The sequence below is a fragment of the Equus quagga genome, chromosome 11, assembly GCF_021613505.1.
Source record: "Equus quagga isolate Etosha38 chromosome 11, UCLA_HA_Equagga_1.0, whole genome shotgun sequence".
NCBI lineage: Eukaryota > Metazoa > Chordata > Mammalia > Perissodactyla > Equidae > Equus > Equus quagga.
In genome coordinates this window covers 83631423-83656020 of record NC_060277.1, presented here as the reverse complement: position 1 = coordinate 83656020, position 24598 = coordinate 83631423, and the positions used below count along the sequence as shown (strand labels likewise).

Genomic DNA, 24598 nt, shown 5'->3' with positions numbered 1-24598 from the left:
ATGTTCCTAGTAGAAAGTGGAATATTTGCTAGGTGGCAAAGAAGACATTAAAGCAAAGTTCTGACTCAAAATAGCAAGTAAAATTAAATAACTAGGAATTAAGAAACATGAAAGACCTCTGTTAAAACTCTATTGAGCAACATCAAAAGGATTTAAATTAATGACACAGTCTCTTTCTGTAGTCTAATTTGGGAAATGCAGAGTATGGGTGTTAGAGTCAGACAGACCTAGGATTGAGAATGGTTTTACCTGTTTGTGAAATGTTCCAGAGACACAGAATGTAGCAAATACCCAATAAATGTTACCTATGGTTACAGAATGTGGTAAGAGCTATAATAGATGTGTCAACAAAGTGAAATGGGAACATAAGGGAAGGAGCAAATGGGAGGGGGTAGGGACAGATCCAGTGGCTTACTAAATATTAGAGGAAGCTGGTATTGCTTCCTCTAACCAATTTAATCTGTCTACACCAGTGCCATCCAAATAGACAGCACAATGATGGAAATGTTCTCTACCTACATTGTCCAACGTCGTAGCCACTGGCCATATGTAGTTATTGAGCACTTGAAATACAGCTAATGTGACCAAAAAACTGAATTTTAATTTAAATAGTCACATATAGCTAGTAAGCTACCTTATTGGACAGTGCAGGTCTATATAGTAAGAGTAATATATAAACCAAAGAATACTATATTTATATTACTATTTGAGAACTGGAAACCATCCTGATAGTTAATATCAGTTATTTGTTTCACCCCACCCCATTCTCCCTCAGTTTCTGAATTTACTTATTGTTTTGCAATCTTTTGTTGTGACTGAGTCAAATGCACACCCTACATTTGGGGGACTAGACTGCTGCAGAGACCAGATGGATTGGAATGATACAAATAGTAATTGCTGGCTGAAAGAGATAGTCTCTGGCAATTGGTGTTTTTTGGTCTTTTTTCAAAAAAACAGAAGATTGGAATTGCTCAAAACAATCAAAATGTTGGGTTGTATTGGCTTGTTTCCCTCTTTTTAAAAAAATTTTTATTGAGGGGCTGGCCCCATGGCCGAGTGGTTAAGTTCGCACGCTCCGCTGCAGGTGGTCCAGTGTTTCGTTGGTTCAAATCCTGGGCGCGGACATGACACTGCTCATCAAACCACGCTGAGGCAGCGTCCCACATCCCACAACTAGAAGGACCCACAACAAAGAATATACAACTATGTACTGGGGAGCTTTGGGGAGAAAAAGGAAAAAAATAAAATCTTTAAAAAACAAATTTTTATTGAGTTAATGATAGGTTACAATCTTGTGAAATTTCAGTTGTACATTATTGTTTGTCAGTCGTGTTGTAGGTGCACCACTTCACCCTTTGTGCCCACCCTCCACTCCCCCTTTCCCCTGGTAGCCACTAATCTCTTCTCTTTGCCTACATTTTTAAATCCCTCATATGAGTGGAATCATACACAGATTGCCCTTCTCTATCTGGCTTATTTCACTTAACATAGTTCCCTCCAGGTCCATCCATGTTGTTGCAAATGGGACGATTTTGTTCTTTTTTATGGCTGAGTAGTATTTCATTGTATATATATATACCACATCTTCTTTGTCCACTCATCTGTTGATGGGCACTTAGGTTGCTTCCATGTCTTGGCTATTGTAAATAATGCTGCAATAAACATTGGGGTGCATAAGACTTTTGGAATTGCTGACTTCAAGCTCTTTGGGTAGACCAGTAGTGGGATAGCTGGGTCGTATGGTAGTTCTACTTTTAATTTTTTGAGGAATCTCCATACTGTTTTCCATAGTGGCTGCACCAGCTTGCATTCCCACCAGCAGTGTATGAGGGTTCCTTTTTCTCCACAACCTCTCCAACACTTGTTACTATTAGTTTTAGATATTTTTGTCATTCTAATGGGTGTAAGGTGATATCTTAGTGTAGTTTTGATTTGCATTTCCCTGATGATCATCGATGATGAGCATCTTTTCATGTGCCTATTGGCCATCCGTATATCTTCTTTGGAGAAATGTCTGTTCATGTCTCCAGCCCATTTTTTGATTGGGTTGTTTGATGTTTTGTTGTTGAGTTGCGTGAGTTCTTTATATATTATGGATATTAAGCCTTTGTCAGATATATGACTTGCAAATATTTTTTCCCAGTTGGTGGGTTGTTTTTTTGTTTCAATCCTGTTTTCATTTGCCTTGAAGAAGCTCTTTAGTCTGATGAAGTCCCATTTGTTTATTCTTTCTATTGTTTCCCTTCTCTGAGAAGACATGGTGTCTGAAAAGATCCTTTCAATACTGTTGTCAAAGAGTGTACTGCCTACATTTTCTTCTAGAAGTGTATTGGCTTGTTTCCCTCTTATATACACATCCTCAGATTGTATTTGTTCTTTGAATTTCTTTTCTCTTTCAAATGTACCCTTGATTTTCAGTTATAAAAAATGTCAAGCACCTACAATTATTAAAAAAAAATTACAGCTCTCTTCTATTAAGTCAGACATTAAAGAGATTTGTAAAATGGCAAATGGTGCCACGAGCTCACCAAATATTTTTGTTTGGGGAAATACAATTTTCATAAAAATATTTATGTTAACATGAAATGGCTTTATTTTTAATTGAATACTTACTTTGAATTATTTAAAAAAATGTCAAGGGGGAAAAAGCTACAAAACATGGTTTACCACCCTGTACTATGTTGATAAGCAAAGAAAAATGACAAACATGCTGAGATCGGTTTTTTTCTTTTTTCTTTTTTTTTTGGTGAGGAAGATCAGCCCTGAGCCAACATCCACTGCTGATTCTCCTCTTTTTGCTTGGGAAGACTGATGCTGATCTAACATCTGTGCCAATCTTCCTCTATTTTGTATGTGGGATGCCACCACAGCATGGCCTGATGAGTGGTGTGCGTCCACACCTGGACCCCAAACCTGTGAACCCTGGTCCACCAAAGCAGAGCACACAAACTTAACCAGTACACCACCAGGCCAGCCCCTGAGAGATCAGCTTTTTTTTTTTTTTTTTTTAAGATTGGCACCTGAGCTAACAACTGTTGCCAATCTTTTTTTTCTCCTGCTTTTTCTCCCCAAATCCCCCCAGTACATAGTTGTATATTTCAGTTGTGAGTCCTTCTAGTTGTAGCCTGTGGGATGCTGCCTCAGCATGGCCTGATGAGCAGTGCCACATCCATGCCCAGGATCTCAACGGGCGAAAACCTTGGGCCAGCGAAGCAGAGTGCGCGAACTTGACCACTCAGCCACTGGGCCAGCCCCGAGAGATCAGCTTTTGAATATAGTCATTTTGAAAAGAATTTTGAATAAGAAAACTAGTAAATGTAGTCACAAATTAAGCAATGGCCAGGTAAGGAATAAAAAATGGGAATCTAAGTTTCCAGGCTGTTCTAGAACACATAAAAAAAGAGTCTCTTTTTGGGATCTGTGTTCCAGATTGGAGACGGCGTGCACATTCACTGGCTACCTGCAACATGTTTTCTCAGGCTTTCAAGCTATATCTGACTTAGTGAAAAAAAAAATTTGGAGAATTACAAATTTCTTTACCTGGGATGTAGGAGGAACCTCTAAAATACTGGCCTGAGAAAACCACATCTCTGCTTGGTTATTCCAATAGCTGCAATTTGAGTAGAGGACAACTTGAGTGGAGACGATGTGAAAGACAATCTTTTCACTACTATTCAGTGTTGCTTAAAAGGCTTACACACCTGTCCATCCATTGAGGGATGCAGGTCAGCCTCAGAAGTCAGCTAGTCTATTCCACTTAATAGGTCAAGCAGTAGCCTTAATAGTCTGGGGTGAAGAATCCTCTGACTGCTATCTCCCTTTTCTATCCAAGGTTACACACATAGAATTTAACGAATTTTTTCCTTAAAGAAACATAAAACTTTTAACTCATTTGTTGATCTATTGGCTGAATTATTTAAGCTGTTGCCTAAAACTTGAATTAAAAAACATCAAATAACAAAAATATGTACTTTAGTTCCAAATTATGATCAGTTACAGGAGAGAAGTTAGGGAATTGGAGGGAGGGACAGGAAGAGGTCAGGAAGAAAGAGAGAGAAAAGACAAATGGTAATTAGGGTAAACTCTTCTTATTCCTGTGGTTTATAAAGAAATGATCTGTTTTCATAGGCCTTTCATATTGCAGTTAGCTGGATAACCACTGTTCGTATTTCAGTCATTCTTCTAAGGATAGGGATGCTCATGGCAGCCAACACAAAGGGCCCAGTGTCCAGAACTAGACAGCAGTGGCCAGTGCACTTCACAGGCTGGAAGAAATCCAGCCCAGGAATAGATCCAGCCCTGGCCAGAGGTTTTCTCCTCATGACATAAGGATATCTTAGTGGATGATTTTCTAGATAGGTTGTCATTTTCTCTCTTCAGAAGCAACATTTCATTTTTCTTGAGAAGGAGGAATTTCTTCTGTTGAGGAGCTTGACTAAGGTGACCCATTTCTGTCTTTACAAAGCAGGCAGGTGAAAAGCTGTTTTACAAGGCTCTTCACTGGGGGTTTCTGTGTTTCTTTCTGTGTTTCTTTCACAGAGATTGAGACAGTGAAGTTGGCCCGTTCTGTCTTCAGCAAACTACACGAGATTTGCTGCAGCTGGGTGAAAGACTTCCCTCTCCGCAGGAGACCCCAGCTTTATTACGAGACCTCAATCCATGCCATCAAGAACATGCGCAGGAAAATGGAGGACAAACATGTCTGCATTCCTGACTTTAATATGCTCTTCAACCTAGAGGTAAAGGGTACTTCAGAAAAGTTAATGAGATTAAAAAAACACAAAAAACCCTCATGGTCCTGTTTTCTAACGGGACAACTTTTAATATACTCTGATAGGCTGCAGTAGGACTAAAGGCAAAGTGGCACAGATTTGCTTGCATTAGAAAATAGAAAAGGAACGATTTATTTTATGTTACTTTTAATAGTTAATGTGTTCACATGGTTCAGAACTGCAAAATAAAAATCTCTCTCTCGTCCTTGTCTCTCAGACACTCAGTTACCCTCCTTGAAAGCAAGGGAAGTTGCCAGTTTCCTGTGTAACCTTCCAGAGCTATTCTATAAACATACAAGGAAAAAAAAAAACCCTGGTATATCTCAATAAAGCTCTTTTTAAAAAGAAACTATTTCTATAGTATGATCAAATCTTGTTTATTAAGTTCCCACGTTACTATGTTGCTGAAGCAACACAAAACACAAAAGGATGAATTTGGGCCTGAAACAGTTTTCTGATTTCATGTGATTTTCTTTTTTAAATCTTGGTTTCTGAGATCAGAAAGTAGCTGGAATTACATTTCATGAATCTCTGTGACTGACAAATTGGATCATATGAGCCTTGTCAACTTAATAACCATTTTCTTATCTTCCTCTTCTTTTTCTATTAACTGTATTATGTTAATGCAAACAGAGGTAGGTTTGTTTCCTTTGCCTGTCACTTGCCTTTTTTCTTCACTCAAGTCCGTAACTTAGAAATTACAATGCAGTAATTTATACAAAGCTCAATATTTCCTTCCTTTAGCAGCTAAATTTAAATTTTAGCTGACTGTCAAGGTGGGATAAGCAGTGATGGTGTGTTGTAATTGGTGCTTATGTTACAAAGATAGATCAGCTGATATCTTTGTTTCCAAATGTTACCATCCAGGCCCATGCAAATGTAACCCAAAAGGCCGTTGTGTGATAAACAAATCTTGTATCATGACACCTACTTGAAGACTGTGTACTCGGGTTTGAGAGCACTGTTGCTGTTTGTTGACCTGGTTGGGTTTCATTTTGCTTCAAAATTAGTTCTAAGGTCTAACTCAGAAAGGACTTATCTTGCTATAGTGAAATGGACTTAGAGGGCAATTTGGCAACACATACTTAAAACCTTGTAAATTTTCACACCCTTTGGTAATTTCACTTTTAATTCTATATTATAAGGAAACAGAAATGCAGAAGTCTTACATTCATGTTTTGTGTGACAAATGTTTTATACAACATTGTCAATAATAATAAAAATAAAAAATTGGAAATGATCTAAATCATTACATGTAGGGAATGATAACTATAACATGCTTTTAAGATGTATAGTACATATCCATTTAAAATAATGTCTTTGAGTAATACTTAATGACATGGGGGAATATGATATGGTAAATGACCCTAATTTTATTTTAAAAATTTATATGTATAGAAAAAAGACTGGTTATCTGTGGATGATAGGATTATAGATATTTATTTCCTTATTTACACTTCTTTATTAGTCCAAATAAACATACATTATCTTTACAACAGGGAAGACAGTATTTTTTTTAAGAAACTGTACTAATTTTTTTAAGAGATCCACTTGGCTCCTTTGTTTCTTCTGATGCTATATTGTTTAAGAATCTCCCCAGCAATCTTACACTGTTTAAAGTTATAGTCTTATGCTCCCATAAAGCTATTACTGCCAACTCATCCCCACCTAACAGATGAGAAAACAAACACAAGAAAATTATATGATTTACTTTGTATATTTGATTTACTTTGAAAGACAGGGCCTGGACTCATCTGAGTTCCTACAGCCCAAGGAAGAAGTCAAAGGCTTTGCAAATGAAAGTCATTCCATTCTGTTGCCTAAAGGGAACCCAGGACCCAGTGAGAGCTCAGTGAGTCACAGATCTCCTAAGGGATGAGTTGTTCTGTCATGGGGATTGGGCAGGACTACTAAAACAACAGGTATATTTTTGCTTTGAAAAAGGTTTTTTTTGATATACCACATTTACAGAAGTACCAAACATAAATGTCCATAGAGTAATGATAACATCCAAATACTTTAATTTACACCATCTATACTGCCATTGAAGATTAACTGATTAAACAATTCTAGAAAAAAAGTCTTGACATGTGGAATTTCTACCTGTACTAACGCAGTACTCATTTTGGGATTTAAACTCTTGAGGTGAAGATGAAGCAGCAAACTACTTAATGGTTTAGATGTAAACTTGTGACTCTGCTTTGTCAAGACAGAGCACAGGTTTGGAAGACCCTCCTCTGGCAGTTGCCTCAGCTCTTCAAGCGGGGGGGGGGGGGGAGGCAAGGAAATGTTAAGCTAAGTCTTGGATTGGGGACAAGGCAAAGAGGTTACAGGGCATTTGGACATTTGTGGTTCAAGTTTGGCTACCCAGTTTAGAGACTCTGTTACGTATGGTAAGAATTCAGTGTGACCAGGAATGATTTATGGAGACATTATAGTTTAGAAGTATGTGTATGCTTTCACTATCTCTGTAAACAACCTAACGTAACTGGCCTCGTGCTGGATCAATTATTTCCTATTGTTCTCAGTTTCTAATTTTATTATTAAAATAGTTTCATCTGAAAAAAATACTCAATCCAGAACAGCTTTGCTCAATTCTTCCTCATACCTTCTTTTTCCTCCTCCTCCTCCTCACAACTTGTAACAGCAATTTTGAAGCAAATGTATGTGGGTGGTTTCCATGGTACAAGACAACAACTTTTACAGAGAGAGAGGGCAATTCAGCCTGAGCTAATTGGGCATGGTGTGTTCCAGTGTTCTGGTGTGCAAACACAGATGCCGTAACATTGCAGGCATTTTAGGAGTTGATCAGGCATGTCAGAAAAGGGAAACATTTAGTCTCATTCTCTGGGTGACAAATGCAGTGCAGGATGGGCAACAGTGCAGGGGAATGGCTCATTTGAATCATGCTATACCTCCCTTAAACTGTTTGTGTTTTTGTTGACAGGACCAGGAAGAACAAGCTTACTTTGCAGTGTTTGATGGCCATGGGGGAGTGGATGCTGCCATTTATGCCTCCATTCACCTGCATGTTAACTTAGTACGCCAGGAGATGTTCCCCCACGATCCTGCTGAGGCCCTGTGCCGGGCCTTCCGGGTCACCGATGAGCGGTTTGTGCAGAAAGCAGCCAGGGAGGTACGCCACTTTCTCATAAATTCTAGCCACAAATGCACTAGCTGAACTCAACTTGGTCTGTAGTTAAAGGGCTATTTTGTGTTTTCTCTTTTGGGACAGGCATTATTTAAAGTTCTCTTCTACACTGTATCCTTGACTAATTCCCTCTTTAGGAATAGGTTTAGTGGGGTGCTATGATGTACTGTATAGAAACTCCCGAGCTATAATTTTCTAGAAAGCCAATCCACTCCTGGCAGGTGAGTTTTATCTTTCTTATCCACCATTGCCTGTCTGGTTCATACCAGGACCATCTCTCTAAGCAGAATTTTGCTGATAAGATCTGGATGTGGTGATTAAAACAATGGTCTAAAAAAGAAACGGAAGCTGGGATTACTCCCATACACTGGGTTCTAAATGGGTTGGCAGTGTTTTGCTGTGTATCTCTTGAGGGAAAATTTACTTGGAGAGAATGAATCCTTAGATGATCTCTGAACTGATTTTCTTTTAACAGGAAGAACAGTCAGAGCTCATGTCCTGATTTCTTAAGGTGAATCAGACCTAAGGTTTTCTCTGAATGAATGACAGGGACTCTGTGTCGAGATCTAAACGTCAAAATTTTAATCTAATTATCATTCTGGGCATTGACATATAATTAACTACAGTACTTTCTGTTCATTTCTAACTGGGGCCAATGGAATGGGAGTAATTTTTAATTTTTAAAAGTAATTACAGAATTATATAAACACAGAAAATAACACTCCTGCTCTATGACTTAAACATTAACTTTCTGAAATGGACTTGAAGAGAACATGGTAATCATTTAACGCATTTCTTTGATCTCATAGTTATGCTACACAGTAATAGTGGGGCTTGGAATTAATGAAACAATAATTCAGAACTATTTGGTATTGAGCAAGGGAAATGTCTCCCCACCCACACCCCAGGTTTATATCAATATGCAAATCCAACAACAGAAACCACTAGGATCTACATATGTAGGTGGGGCTAGAAAACAAAATACAGTTTTGACCTCGGGCGTTCCCAGAGTCTCTGGAGGGCCGGCACTGATTCGCCCTGCCTGCCTCAGAGCTGCCGGCTGTCATTCAGACTGAGGACAAGACCTGGCCCCTGAAAGGTGATCTGTAAGCACCAACACGAAACTAAGAGAATAATTTTGTCTTCTTGATCCTCTGTGTCCTCAAAATTATGGTTTTTCTGACCATGTTCACCTCATTTGCTTTGCCAGGGATCTTCGTGTCTCTCAGTTCTGCCAATATTTCTTTTGAATAATTTAGGTTTGTCTCAGCAGTTACTTTTCTCCTTCTTGTGCTTCCATGTGCTGCTAACTGCTGGGAAGAAAGCAGCTATTCCTGTTGTGAAGCAGCCCTACCTCCTGTTCTCCCCAGGGCATATGCGTCGCAGTGTCTTTATCATGTGTTCCAGGGGGCTGAGTTTTTGAACAGTCTGTGTGGGAAGACATTTTATTGGTGGGTGAGAATTTATAACAAACTTTCCTATTTAGGGAACATGAGAAGTTGTTTTTCTCTTTGGATACAAGGGGCCTTTTACCACCCTTGACGCATTGGTTCTAATTTAGGCCAAGTCCTTAGTAACAGAAAGTCATGTTCATTTGGTAGTGACTCATGTCAAATGGAGATGTCATTTTAGTATAGTAGTATCAAGAGCATTAAGTACAGTGGTACTGAGCTATTATGGTGAAATTCCATGCTGTTAGTTCTTTATGCAATGTTCCAAAAGCAAAGGTCCCTAAAATTATTGTAGAGTTTTTTTCTTTTTAAAGGTATAAGCATCCTGGCACTCCAGGGAATGTATGTTATCTCTTGGCTCCTATGTTAATATCTAGGATATGGGAGCATTTGTTGTGTACCAATGAGATGCTTTGTGTCTTATCTGGTAAAGCTAGGACTCTCCCCCTGAACATATAGTAGGTCAGTAACAAAACAGAGAACAGAATACGGAAATCTTTACTCTAAGGGTTGATATAGTGGATTTAGCACTGGATCAGGAGGAAAAAGAATTTTAGTTCCGTTTCGTGTAGTAATCACTTACTTGCCCTTGGGAAAGTCACATAACCTGCCATAGTTTTCTTACCTGTATATAAAATGGAATAATCATCCCTGCCTTGCATATCATAGACCAAATGGATCTCTGTGTGCACACACACATACATATATGCACATAAAAATGCATTGAGAATTGCTGTTTGTGAAATCAAGTTACTAACAGTCTAGCTCCTGACCGAAAAGTCTGTATTAACTTAAATTGCTTCTCAATGAGAATTTGATGTCTATTTTTACTGACTGTAGTTTTATTTAAATTATTTTCAGAGCTTAAGATGTGGGACCACAGGAGTGGTGACTTTTATCAGAGGCAACATGCTACATGTGGCTTGGGTGGGTGATTCCCAGGTTATGCTTGTGAGAAAGGGCCAAGCTGTTGAACTAATGAAGCCACATAAACCGGACAGAGAGGTACGTATGGTCTGTTCTATTAGGATACGTGCCACAGGCAGTTTTCTAGTTATTAATTAAGATTCACTTATTATAATTATCACCATTATCTTAGCAAACATACCCACCTTCCAAAGGAGAAATAAAGAGAACTTTTCCAGGGAGCTGATGAGTGTTGTATCTGTTATTTACTGTTAAGGTAGATGAATAAATCCTGAAGCCAATTATTTGGTTCTTTCTATTGCATTGCTGTTTAGGATGAAAAGCAGCGCATTGAGGCCCTTGGAGGTTGTGTAGTCTGGTTTGGTGCCTGGAGGGTGAATGGAAGTCTATCGGTCTCCAGAGCTATTGGTAGGAAAAGCCAATTAATTTTTGTTTCTCCAAACTGTCCTCTTCTAGCTCATTGTTTTCTATTAACTGATACAAAAAGGGAACCCGAGACAGTAATTTATATTATCAGAGTGCTTACTATTGTTTAAAATAACAATCCGATAATGCCTCTTTTAATTATTTGATTTAATTAACCTACTCATTTATATACTTAAATTCCATTATTAAAAGGGAACTATATTAAGAAATGCAGAACTTACTAGTTTCTTTTTTTTTAACGGAAAGCTTTAATCTTTCATACACAAATCTGCTTAAAACCACAGTGATCCTCATTTTATTCCATTTTGGGTCATATTTAGGTTCAATTAGTATTTTCCAGAAAATGGAAGCCCTGTCCATATTTTATCTTGCTTATATCTTTAAATTTTTTTTCAATGAATTCTATGACATAACAGAGAATAAAAACATTGTGCTTTTTAGATGAAAACAAGTTTCTAAATGTGGAGTAGAGTAATTTACCAGATAACCCTGGGGTTTCAAAGAATCTGTCTCCTTGGGACCTAAATTCTTCAAAAGAGGGGGAAAGTCAATGAAACTCTATCTAAAACTTAGAGAATAAACAGCTAAGTTGATTGGACAAAATGCAAAGGTTTATAAGTTCAAAGAATTGAGCTATAGTCCTGTTTATGCCTTTGTTTTACTTTGACACCTGGGTTTATTATTTTAGGCTTCATGGTTTAGCTCCATTTTCTGGTTTTAAAAAAAGAATAAATCAATGTGTCTATATGGGTGATATGCATATATACTGCAGGTCTTTGTCACTGCCTCTTAAAGAAATGAAGTAGTTTGACATAATGATAACATGGACAAATGGAATTCACATCTCGTCTACAAATTTTGCTTATCATTGCCAAAAAATTCCAGAACATCAACAAAATCTCAAAGGATTAATTCAGTTTCACCACTGATGTGAGTTCCTCCCACTCTTTGGGAAGGTGCTGGCAAGCTGTGAAGTGGCCCAAATGTGAGCAGCAGAAGGCTGAGAGAGAAAGAGGAAGCTAAAAGATTCTGCAAATACTTCCCAAAAAACTGAGAGTTGGCTTTACCTTACAACTGAGGGCACTATTAGGGACTCTGGAATAAGGCCAAAAAGGGATAATTTCTCATTCCTAAAACATATCCCCATGTAGAATAATTTTATTTTTTATTACTCCCCACGTAGAATTATTTTTAACAGCTCCAACCAGAGACCTCTTCCACAATCTTACTGTTAGAGTATTGAGAGGTATCTTTAATGCTTATAGAAGCAACCAAAGTTATAGAACCAATTTTACTAGAAGATACTTGCCCTTTTTTGCTTCTAAAAGTATAACCCAAGGGGAAACTAAAGCAGGGGAAGAATGTCCTTGAATAAGTGACAATCTAAGACAGAATAAGGAAGATTTCAGAGGAAGTGACCTTTAAGTTAGATGTGGACAGTGTTTAGGGAAGAAATTCCAGGTATAGGGGAGTACAAATACATGGGCGTCTGAAAAGGCATGTCATGTTTTAGGGAGAGCAACAAGTACAGAAGGCTACGGCAGAGGGTGGCAGTGGTAATGTGTTGGTGCCACATTGTGAAGGAGCTTATATGCCAGGTGAAGTAATCTGGATCCTACAAGGTGAATAAGCAGAGGGGCCAGATGATCAGGTTTGTATTTATAAGATACGTGTGATGACGGAATGGAAGACAGACTAGAGTAAAAAGCCTAGGTAAGAGACCATTCAAGAGGCTGTTGATACAGCTTGTTACAGAGATGAGGACAGCTAAAAAAGGACACAGAAGAGGGTATACATTGATGAAACAAATGGCAATTTGTGAGAAAAGAGGAAAGCTAACTTCCAGGCTTCTGACTTGTGTGACTGAGAAGATGATAGAGCATTTGTACTAAGAAGCAGTGGTTTGGGGGGTGGGGAGGAGGGCAGATAATGAGTTCATTTTGGATATATTTTATATTCTAGGTACTTGCGGGATGTCTTGGGAGAGATAATTTACATGCAGTTAGAAATACAGATCTGGAGCTTAGCAGAGTTCTGAGTTGGAGCTAGAGATTTGGGAACTCATCCCATTTTGGCAATAGTATCAGCAACCTGTGAAGTGATATATATATATATATATATATACATATATATATATGTATATATGTATGTACGGTAGTTGAAACTATAGGCATGGTTGACATTGCCCAGGAAGAATATATAGTGTGAAGAGAGAGACCAAGGCTGAGACTCATTACTTAAGGCAGAATAACATAATGAAGTCATGCTCTCTAGGTTTGTATCTTGGCTCTATTACTTTACAAACTATGGGCCTTGGGAAACTTACTTAATCTGTGTAAAGTGGGAATAGTGACAGTACCTAAACTCATGGAGTTTTTGTATTAAATGGTATAATATACACACCAGACTTAGAACCCTGCCTGGCACAGTTGTAGCACACAGTGATTGTTACAGTGCTATTATTAAGTGAAGGAGCCAGTGAAGAAAATCAAGAAGAGATCAGAGATACAGAAGTGGGGTATCACAGATGCTAGGGGTAGAGGGTTTCTAGGAGGAAGCAGTCAACAGGGTCAAGTGCTGCAGAGGTCAAGTGAGATGTGGGTTAAAAGCCTGGAATTTTGAAAATAGGAAATGAGTGGTAAGAGAGAAATGATTTGGATTAGTAGGTGGGAAAACCAGAAAACAATCAGATGGTGGAAAATGAGTGATAACATAAAGGAGCATGTGTAGATTTAGTCTCTTCTGCAATTTGGTGGTAAAGAGAAATAGTGTGGTAGCTTGAGGGAAAAGCTGATTTGGGAAAGAGTTGCTTTTATTGTTTGTGTTTTTAGGATTTTAGATCAGAGCATGTCTGTAGGATAAAAGAAGACAGCAGGTAGACGAGAACTTGAAGATGAGAGAGAGAAGCCAGAGCCCTGGAGAGACAGCACAGGTTAGCTTTGAGAAGAGAAAGGACAGCTCTTACTCTGAGAAAATGGTAGCTGATATAGGTGAATCTCTACAGATTAAAAAAAAAATTAGGATGGGGGGAGGAATTGAGGGAATTCAGGCCTGATAAACTTAATTTTCTTTGAAGTAGGAAATTAGGCCATCTACTGAATCCAGTAGCTTAATTGGAAGAGGGTGCTGAAGAATGTGAGAAATATTTGGAGAGCACATGGAATAAAATAGGGGACTAAATAGGGACAAGAAAAAGGACTCCTGAGCAGAGTTCAACTCTACTTAGAAAATGAATGGTATTTAAAGCTTTAAAAATGAAAAGCTTTTCAACTGTTTCTCCCCATGAGCCCTTCAGATTTATGATCCAAAGTTGACAGAAGCATGATATGTTTCCTAGCATATGGAGAGAAGAGGTTGAAGACAAAAGGATGTTGCCATTTCTACCATGAAATGGATAATCATGCCCTCCTAACAAATTTGGGGGCGAAATGTCATGAATTTGACATCCAACAGTAGAGCAGGTGAAAAGCCAGAATTTTGGCAGCATTTTCTCTGTGCAAATCTTTGTATGTTCTGTTCCAAACTAACAGTTGCAGTAGCCTCTTAATTGAATCACTAAAACAAGATTTTTGGGAACAGTATGACTCAGATCACATTTATTTTTAGAGCTGGAGTTCAGAAAATAATAATGATGATAATAATAGTCAGGAGGAGTAAGGGATGGGGAAATTTAGTAAAGTGGATTGGTGGAGGACACTGAATCCCATGACTGGAAGTTTTAATTAGCTCTAACAGGCTACTGGGAGGCATCAGAGTACAGAAGTGAAGTTGATGAAATCAAAACCATGCTTGAGGAAGATGGTTCTGGCTACTGAATGAAAAAGACTAGTTTCTTACTTTATAGATAAACTAACCTAGATAATAAACCTGCTGGATAGGGCATCTGGCCCACATTGTTCTAGTGAAGGTATCCATAGGGTTCCTATTGAGCTTTCTGGGCCTATCTGAAGATTAAACAGGTATGTGAAACACTGGAGAGAACCCTACATGGGTAGGAGAGAACCTATAATAGATGCTAGAAACAGTGATGACATAGCCAGATCACTTAAGTAAGCATTTAGCTTCATTTCATCTTCCCCTAGTCAAAAAGTTCAGTTTAGTCCAATGGAAAGGACAGTAATTGAGAAGGGTTTTTAAGTAGCAAGTGCTAGGATTTGGACCCAGGCTGTCTGACTCCAGTGCTGGCATCCTAAACCACTAAGCTATACGCCACTACTTTACAAATGATAAAGTACTTTGTAAATATTTTTAAAAAATACTGTTTACTGATAATTATGATACCCTAATCTAGGTATTATTGCTCAATACTCTTTTTTCATGTAAAGAAGAAATGAGTATACCTTGTTGCAGAAGTAAGTTATTTGGTTACCCAATAGGCTAAGGACACTTTTGCTAGGCTCTCTCCAAGAACCTAAAAGCAAACAATGAATGAAAACAACAAATCTATTTGGAAATGCTCTGGATCTGAAAGTTCCAAAAGGCATTGCAGATGATCGATAATCACAGTAGTCTGGTGACAGAAATGTAGCTTAGTGTGGGCCTGAAGGTCTCCAGTCTGTTTCCACTCCAAACACCCTATATTCAACTAAATATTACTCCTTAACCGTTGCCTCTGGGTCTTTGCTAATGCTGTTCCCTCAACGGAGGGCCCTTCTCTGCCAGGTGATAACTAACTTATCCTTCAGGGCCCAACTCAAATGTCATTCTGTAAGTGGATGAGCTAAGAAAGAAAAGATAGAAATAAAAGCCCATTAGGGCCTTGGGTTCTCACAGTTGTTCATAAATGGAGAATGAACAATAGCAATAAAGACAGAAGGGGGGAACAATCAGAGACATATGAAGAAAGCAGGTATATGGTGGTCCCTGAAGACAAGAGAAAAGTGGTCATTTCCTGACTTTCTCTAAAAGTTACAGGTAAAGCAGCATTAAAAAACAGGAAGCAAATTGGACTGGGAACCAAGAGACTTACATTCTAGTCCCTTGTCTGAGGCTTGGGGTGACTTTTCCTGGCCTGAGGGAGTGGGACTTGATTTTTTAAAATCCCTTGTAACTCAAACCTTCCTCTGAGCTCATAGCATGGAGTTACTGATTCCTAAACAAGGATAGAACAAAAATTAAGTGTTTAATAAAGACAGTGATCAGAATTTTGGTTTTTCAATGTGGACGTGTTCTCAAATCTTAATTAAATCAAACCTAACCACCAGTAAAAGTACATATCTACTAAATCAACAAAGTTTTCCTATGTAGGACTGAAGTTTTCAATACAGCAACAAATTTAGATTTGACATTTGTTGCCATGCTCAGCTTAGCCTAAATTACAGTCAGAGGCACAAGATTCAGAGTCTAAGCTAGATAAGAGATTAAGCCCAGCGAATGGCAATTATTTAACTGAGAGTAAGGAGTGAGCAGCATTTGATTAACAGAGAATTCAAGTATTTTATCTAAAACTAGTTTACAAATTACTTTCAGTAAATTCAGATCACAATCAGTAAACTGTGATCAAATCATTGTATTGGCCATAAACGTTCATACACGTAAAGTAAACCAAAATCTGACCTACTTTCTAATTCCCACAGGAGATGCTGAACATAAGCCATATATCTGTGGGGATGCAGATTCTGCATCTACTGTTTTGGATGGAACTGAAGACTACCTCATTCTAGCCTGTGATGGCTTCTATGACACCGTGAATCCCGATGAGGCAGTGAAAGTTGTGTCTGACCACTTGAAGGAGAATAATGGAGACAGCAGCATGGTTGCCCACAAATTAGTGGCATCAGCTCGTGATGCCGGGTCAAGTGATAACATCACTGTTATTGTGGTATTCCTGAGGGACATGAACAAAGCTGTAAATGTTAGTGAGGAATCAGACTGGACAGAGAACTCTTTTCAAGGAGGGCAAGAAGATGGTGGGGATGATAAGGAGAATCATGGAGAGTGCAAACGCCCTTGGCCTCAGCACCAGTGCTCAGCACCAGCCGATCTAGGCTATGATGGGCGTGTGGATTCATTCACTGATAGAACTAGCCTGAGCCCAGGGTCCCAAATCAACGTGCTGGAAGACCCAGGCTACCTAGATCTCACTCAAATAGAAGCAAGCAAACCTCAAAGTGTCCAGTTTTTGCCACCAGTTGAGATGTTTGGTCCTGGTGCACCAAAGAAAGCAAATCTAATTAATGAGCTAATAATGGAGAAAAAATCAGTTCAATCATCATTGCCTGAACGGAGTGGTGCTGGAGAGTTTCCCTCTTCTTTTAATTTGGGTTCAAAAGGGCAACAGATATACAGAATGGAGAGCTTGTCTCCTGTCTGTTCTAGGTTGGAAAATGAACAGTTCAAATTCCTGGGAAAGAGAGTTTCTAGATTGTCTCATTTACGTTACCACTACTCAAAGAGGTGGCATGGATTCAGGTTTAATCCAAAGTTTTATTCATTTCTCTCTGCTCGAGAGCCTTCCCACAAAATAGGCACTAGCCTGTTCTCACTTATTCAAAGTGGGAAGAGAAATAGGATGTTGAGAAGTTCTCTGCCATGGAGGCAAAGCAGTTGGAAAGGGTGCAGTGAAAACATGATGAGGAAGCTCAGAAAGAGTAACGATATGCCATACCCAGATCTTCCCTGGAGCTATAAAATATAATACTTTCTCTTTCAAGTAGGCTAGGTAGCTCTCCCCCCAATAAAAACACCACTATAAGAGTAGAAACAAGATATACATTTCTGAAATATATGTGCTTCATTATAAAACCATGGATGGCTCAATTCTTAAATGTAAATTGATCTCTAGGAAACTCAAAATAGTGTTTTCAATCTAAAAAAGTATTGGCGGTTTCACTAGCAAAATTATACAACTGGTCCCTGTGATGTGTCGCCACACCTACACACAACCCTCACCCACTGCCCTTCACGCCACTAGTGGAAGCTTGCAAGTTAGTTATTTCAGTCAGGTTACAGTGTTGAAATCTCAACGCAGTTGAAATCTGGTCTGATGTGCCTAATATATCTATGGAAAACAATGCAGAATTTGATTTAGTTGGGAAACATTTCTCAAAAGACAGAACTATAAAGGAAACTCTTCTCCCTTTTTTTTCAGTAGGTAAAAGACTAAAAGCCATATGGGTCTGGTAACAATGAAAGTAGAAAACCAGTGTAAAAATGTCATATTCTCAGACTTGTGAGGCAGTATATAGTCAAAAAGATTTACTGATTTTTTTTTTCTGTAACATAATAGACTATGAAAATTTTTTGAATTAAAAAGTATTTCCTAGGGCTGTAGCTATGTGGGAGTTTCATAACCTGTTATGGTGCTCTTGGTGGAATTTTTATTATTTGTCATTTTAGAAGACTGGTTTTAACTTGTGATGCTAATATGTTTTTCACTGTACCTTCATCTCAGGAATAAAACTAGTTTAATGGAGATGATGTCAGGTACAAATATACTAGAATCAAGTTGCCATTTAAAAAGAAAATCAAATAGTATTTCTATTTTTTCTGCCTTTTTTTTTTAAGTTCACAGACTGCAAAGGCATATACTACTATAAGATAAAAAGTGGTTTTGGAGAATGAAAAATACTTGTTTTAACTTCTCTAGAATTGTTTCCCCCAAAGGAATGAAGTAACTGGTGTGGAGGAGGCTGAAAGTACTGCCTAAAGTGAGCCCAGAGGCCAAGTGCAAAGGAGAATGCAGATGACTGAGGTCTGTTTAGTTATAAATGGAGAATGTTCTGGAGTCCTGCTTCATGCAACTTCAGACTGCAAAGACAGGACATGTGTTTCTCATTTCAATATTTATATTTGATATTTTAAAATTGTCTGCTTTTTGCCATTTTTGCAGTTTCAAGCCAGAGCATATCTTCAACTAAAGACAGCAAACTAACAATCAGATTCATTTGAGGAAGCAGCCTCTGATTCTCTGAGAATCATGAATGTCTCCAAGTGACATTTTACCCTCCCCTATCAACTGTGGACCAGCCATGCCCAGGGACAGGAGCTGCCCGCTATAGTGCTCAGTCACTCACACTGTTAGGAGGCATTAAATGCTCTTGCTAAGGAATGTCCACTGCCTAATCATGTTTTTATATAGTAATACAATTACTTCATGTTCCCCACACCCATAATGGAGGGCTAAAATTCCTGGCCTTTAAAAACAGAGGACTGTACCATATTTTGGGTGCCAGTATAGTTATATCAAATAAATAAATAAAAATAGTTACACTTTAGAAATGAGCAGATTGTTAATCTACAGATTTTATTTTTAAAAATTTGGAAGTAGAGATTTTCAGTATTTGTCATTGCTTCTTTTCTCTTGTGACACATGGCTGAAAAGGAGGGAGTAAACATGGCTCCAACTATAGTACCAGAATCTGTTTACCATCCTGATGCTTTACCCCCATATACGGACCTCACTCACTTCTGTCATTTTCTGAAGCCTAGATCTTGTTAACAACCCATCAGGTACAGTGTCAGTTTCAAATCACATTATCTAAGGAAACAAAACAGAGACAGCAGAATATTGGTACACATTATATAGTCCAAAGTTGTTGGCTAAGTTAAAAAGAAACTTTTTTTTTTATAGATTTTCTATTTGTCTATTGCTAATGTTTTTGATCAGAATAAAAAAGGTGAAAAGAAAGAAAGTACAAGTGACAGGTTTTTCCAGTGGGGAAAACAATGGATGAAAGTGGGACAAACATAGATCACATCTTTTAAGGGTCTGGATTTTGTAGGTCTGACTACATAAGCAGTGTTAACTCCATTTCTCATACCAGTAGCCCTCTAGAAAATAAAGCAAAGTAGTTCTAGTATGTTCAAGTTATAAACCAATATTGTAAAAAATAGCAACTATTCATTTGTTCACAACATACATATTTATAGTTAGCTACCATTTGTAAGGTAAGTCCTTTAAAATTCTATAATACATATTAAAGTAGTGGTTATTGGTCTGACATATGCTGCTCTTGGTTCTATAAACTAGATAAAAAGCAGTGCTTTGTGAAATGCAGTGTTATATCTTAATGCCACTGGTGATAGAAAGTAGTTCCCTTCAGTTCAAATCCTGTGCCCTTATTTGCTGCTTGCTGACGTAAGCAATAAGTACCCCTCTAACTAATGGTATCTACACATTTCTGTAACTTGTATTTAATGATGGTGTATCTGGTGATTGTAAAAATATTAGACAGATATAAAAGTATCTATATAATATATATTAACTGTTAATGCTGAGGTATAGTCTGTGAACTATGTGTTTTGTACCTTTATTCATTGTGTAACTTAGTGGTGGTGAAAGTTCTACATTCAATCCTTCAGAGTGGCAGTATCCCTTTTTCAATTTAACATGATTTGCATCGATTTGTTTGCCTGCTGAAGTTTTGTTAGAATAGGAAATAGTAAAATGAATATAAACAAGAAAGTGTAGTACTGGTTAGGGAAACAGACTTCAAGTCACCAACTGAAGTCATTACCAACACCTTGTACATTCACTGTGAGTTTCAAAGGGAATTAATCTCTAATTTAAAGGTTTCCTTTGTTCACTTTCTGGATGTGTACTTCTGAGGGATTTATATGAGGTTAACTAAGATTACAGCACCAAACACTGGGGCTATTAATCCCATTTAGGTCTATACTAAACAGGATGGTGGAAACACAAATGTATATACCTTTTCTTTACTTAGAAGTGCCATCCATTGTCCATGAATTAATACGATTACTGTTGCATTTAATTTAACTAGGAGGATCCTTGAAAGTAACACCTTTTCCAAGGACAGTGTCAACAATGTCAATGTCAACACTGAGTCTGATTCTGACCACATTTACAGTGGTATAATGTCAATGTGGTGGTATAGTGTCACGCTGCATCTTCATGACAACCACACTCCATTGTTGGAACACTGTGCCAGTAAGAAGTGCAACATCCAATGGGCAGATGAAAACGATGCATAAAGAAATTCAGTGTTTACGGATAAAACTGCTGTGGTTCAAGTACTTTCTTCCCCATTGAAGTCTTGCTGAGGCTTTGTAAGAAAGTGATCTAAATTATTTTAACGTTTAAACACAATTTGTTCACTCAATGATCATTCTCATCTAAGCAAGGCCATAAAAGGGGATACTATAGTTTTGGTCACACCATAACTTGGGACAATTTTTCTTTAGAACATAAATTAGCAAAAGAACATAATTTTTTCACCTTTTAAAATCATGTGATGTTAAAGGACAAATACCCACTGTTCTGTTCTGACCTGTGAATAGCTTAAATGTTTTTTTTCAAAACAAGATACCACCAGTATTATGACTATTTTCCAGACAAATGGTACTGTGTTGAAAAGTTACTTCCTCCAGCAGCATTTTATCTTCTATTTTGAAGACTACTTATTGTACTAATTAGAAAACATGAAACAAGATAGGGAACTCCAGACTGACACAACAGTTGTTCTGGAAAAGGAAATACCCTAACAAACTTTGATGTATTAGGTGATCCGCAGATACGTCACTGTTAACTCTTACTCTAGGTGCTCTTTGGTGAGAGACAGGCTCTGTTCTCTTGTTCATGACATTTCTCTGCAAAGAATTCTCTATGGAGTGAGGCGAATGAAGTGAATCATTTCTTACCAAGTGAATTTATCAATCTACAAACCTGTTCTACAGCTCACTTTTGAGTTCAGTTGTAACCATGAGTGATCCTTCATATTTTATTTATCAAAACTGTTCAAGTAAGAAGTATGTTGAAATTTTGCCAATATCTTAATAAAAATCCAGCAATTTAAAACCACTAGTCGTTTGTCTTCTTATTGAAAGGAAAGATAAGTTATTTAGTGCAGAGGTTTACGCCGATTCCCTCAGAACTGAAAATAAAATCCTGAGGTGGTAGTTTTCTTAAACTTTAAAGTAGGAACATTTAAAAAGAAAATTTGCTAAGTGCTGCTATAACTGTGATTTCCTCCCCAGAAAACCCAAAAGAGAGATACTTCATCCTATACATGTTCTTCCCCTAAGTTTAATGGTGGGGAGAGGGAGACAGAGAGGTTAGTGTCCTAAAATAGACAAGGACCTGCCAAGGGCTAAGTGTTGATTCCTCAAATCTCCCAGCTACTTTATTCTTCAAACTCTGCAGCCAACCAAAGTTTTTCCTCTTAGTCTTTCCCCTTTTAGTTTCAAACTGGAAGAAAATAATTAGGTGAACTGTGGCTGAAAGTCTGTCTGGAGGATTGCTGTTAAGAGAGTAACAGGAGACAGAGACAGAAAGAGTGTGGGGGACGGAAGTGAAGCTGATAAAGCAAGACACCTGTGTCTACGGGAATGGCAGTAAACCTAGTAAACACACTGCATTATTATTCCCCTCTTCCCAACATTAAGTCCTAGAAAATTAATTTCACATAGTTTTAACAATCTTAAACTCTCAATTCCCTAAATTCATTCACCACTTTGTATGATTTCATATAGAACCCAAAGCAGCAAGAATTGAGGAAAAAAGTGAAGGTCTGAAAGAATCATATATTTGAAGGGGTTTCCTGAAGCAGGAAAGGAAAGAAAGGAATATTTTGATAATAAGTATTATTTATATTTGAAAAAAATCTCCAAAAATACAGAATTACTTCAAAAGGAACATCACTTTCTGAAGCAGCAGGACACAGCAAGGTGAGTGAGCCACTAGGTATAGTGAAATCGTTTGAATTTAATAGAAATTTACCCATGTTACGAAATGATCAGATATGATTGCCTGGACTGATATGGTGTTTAACTGTTCATTTCCTTTTTTTTCTTTTTTTTTTTTGAGGAAGATTAGCCCTGAGCTAACATCGGCTGCCAATCCTCCTCTTTTTGCTGAGGAAGACAGGCCCCGAGCTTACATCCATGCCCATGTTCCTCTACTTTATATGTCGGATGTTTACCACAGCAGGGCTTGTGAAGCAGTGCCATGTCCACACTTGGGATCCGAACCAGCGAACCCTGGGCTGCCGAAGCAGAACGTGCACACTTAACCACTGTGCCACCTGGCCGGCCCCCACATTTCCTTTTTTGATTACAAGTTTGCTCTCTGTCATCTTGACAGCAGTTGTTAAAGAACACTCTTCTACTGTGCTTTTAGAAAACCTACTTTTGCTTGGCCTAGGAAAAATCTTATGGAAGATCCTTTCTTATTTATATTTCAAACAAATCTAGTTCTTCTCTGAGACCCCGAACTCTTAGGTGTTGCTCAGTAAGAAAGCGCTCTTGTGCTGGGCAGCTGGGTTTAGCATTCCTCTTACGCTGAGCTGTAGGATGCTGCCCAAGACCTCCAGTTGCAAACCTCCCGACGAGACATGCCCGCTTTGTGGTGCAAGCAGCGCCCTCACCCAGTTTCTGATTTTTCTGATCCTGCTTTAGGACCAGGGAAACAATAAATGTGAAAAACTGTCAGGAATGATACATATTTGGAGAAACTATCTTCCAAATGAGTAACTGGAGTTTAACCAAAGATGCAAAAGTTGTCCCTGCCAGTTGTGACACTGGCTGATCCTAGAACTAGAGCACTGAGGTGGCAATTAAGCCGAGTAAGAGTTGCCTTGGGATCACCAGGTCAAATGGAACGGAATGGGAGGGAGGCCTATGAAGCGGCTTTTCTAAATGTACATAAGGAGACACACTTAACTGCCCTGCAGGACTCAGGCAAGGGCTCTGGCTGGGCAGAGGCTCTGCAGAGCAGGAACAGAAGACAAGACTCCCTGTAACAGGAAAAAAACAAATAAATGTGCCAGCCGGAGAAAAGGGTTTTTAGAAATAGAGCAGCCCACACAATTTATGTCCCAAACTATAAAATGACTGATGTTACCATTTGCTCGTAAGCCTCCCTAGACAGTTTTAAAAATTATATAAATCTAGACTTTGAAGCCATATACTGGTTGATGTGGGAACTAGAAGTAAATAAGGAGAAATCTAAAAATATCACCACAACTAAAAGGAATATACATGCACGTGTGTACAGACGCACAGACACACACACACAGGTCTTAGAGTTTCCTATCTTCCAAACTTTCTATAATCTTATCACCTTTATTAAAAAACAAAAATAAAAAATCCTTTTGAATAGAAAATTAAAAATGGTTCATTATTTTCTGAATTGTAGTTTTGAAATTAATTACACTTATGTTCTTAATTCAACAAATATAATTACATTTTTTTTTTTTTTAAATCACAGTACTTGCAGCCTCTACTCTGGGATGTAGAGCTAAAAGGAATATTGCTGCCACTCTTCCAATGAAAAAAAGAGCCAGATTAATTTCAAATTATGACTTTTTTCAAACCCATCAGAGAGCTTGAGATTGCAGAGTAAGCAAATGGCCCCAAATCTAAAGAGGGACAGGTGCCTGCTCCAAGAGTGGGGCCATCAGCACTAATTTACATAGGGCAGACACTGGAAAAAACAGTTCAGCTCGGGGAAGTGACGAACTGGTGCAGGCAGAGTATGGACTGGCAGGACAGTGTGGAGTCCCGAGGGCTGCCGAAATTAGGTGAGTCTGCACTCTCCTGTAGGCATTTTTTCACAAATTCTATTAGGTGCTCACAGAAAATATTGGAAAGAGCCCTAAGAAGTGTCAATTGTGATGAAGACCCAGGAGCAGCGTAGAGCAGCCTTGTAGGAGGGTCAAGAAACTCTGCCAGACCCTTTCTCCTATCTCCTCTGTAGAACACAAGTGTTATCCTACGGGGGAAAACGGCCACAAATACTGCCAACCCTTAGGGCACTGGTGAAAAGTCACTGCAGCTGAGGGAAGGGAACAGGAAAGAAAAACCCTACCCCTGGGGAAGAGGCAGGAATATCACTGGGCCTCAACTAGCTGGGGAGGGGCAAGTCAATAGACACACACAGTGCCTAAAACTGCAGTTTAATCCAAGAATGC

General features: G+C 38.4%; 2 protein-coding genes across 16 annotated transcripts in view; one reads left to right on the top strand and one right to left on the bottom strand.

Annotated features, from left to right (window-relative positions):
• Positions 1-8912, top strand: part of PPM1E (protein phosphatase, Mg2+/Mn2+ dependent 1E) — a 165898-nt gene extending 156986 nt beyond the window's left edge. The window contains exons 3-4 of the mRNA XM_046675257.1: positions 4540-4739; positions 7720-8912. Coding sequence (XP_046531213.1) covers positions 4540-4739; positions 7720-7953 — 434 coding nt within the window. The 3' untranslated portion in view covers positions 7954-8912. The remainder of the gene's footprint in view (positions 1-4539; positions 4740-7719) is intronic.
• TRIM37 (tripartite motif containing 37) overlaps positions 1-24598 on the bottom strand; it is a 142863-nt gene that overhangs the window by 367 nt on the left and 117898 nt on the right. For 2 of the 15 annotated variants that reach the window (XM_046675245.1, XM_046675246.1), the window contains exons 25-26: positions 23350-23422; positions 10487-10703 (exon numbers count right to left, since the gene is read on the bottom strand). The exons of 2 other annotated variants lie outside the window; for them this stretch is intronic. In XM_046675245.1, coding sequence (XP_046531201.1) covers positions 10487-10703; positions 23350-23422 — 290 coding nt within the window. Of the gene's footprint in view, positions 1-3540; positions 3611-4606; positions 4734-9182; positions 9352-10486; positions 10704-15696; positions 15820-17394; positions 19207-23344; positions 23423-24598 lie in introns of those variants that run through there. 11 more of the 15 variants (XR_006890582.1, XM_046675247.1, XM_046675248.1 and 8 more) reach the window with 11 other exon arrangements.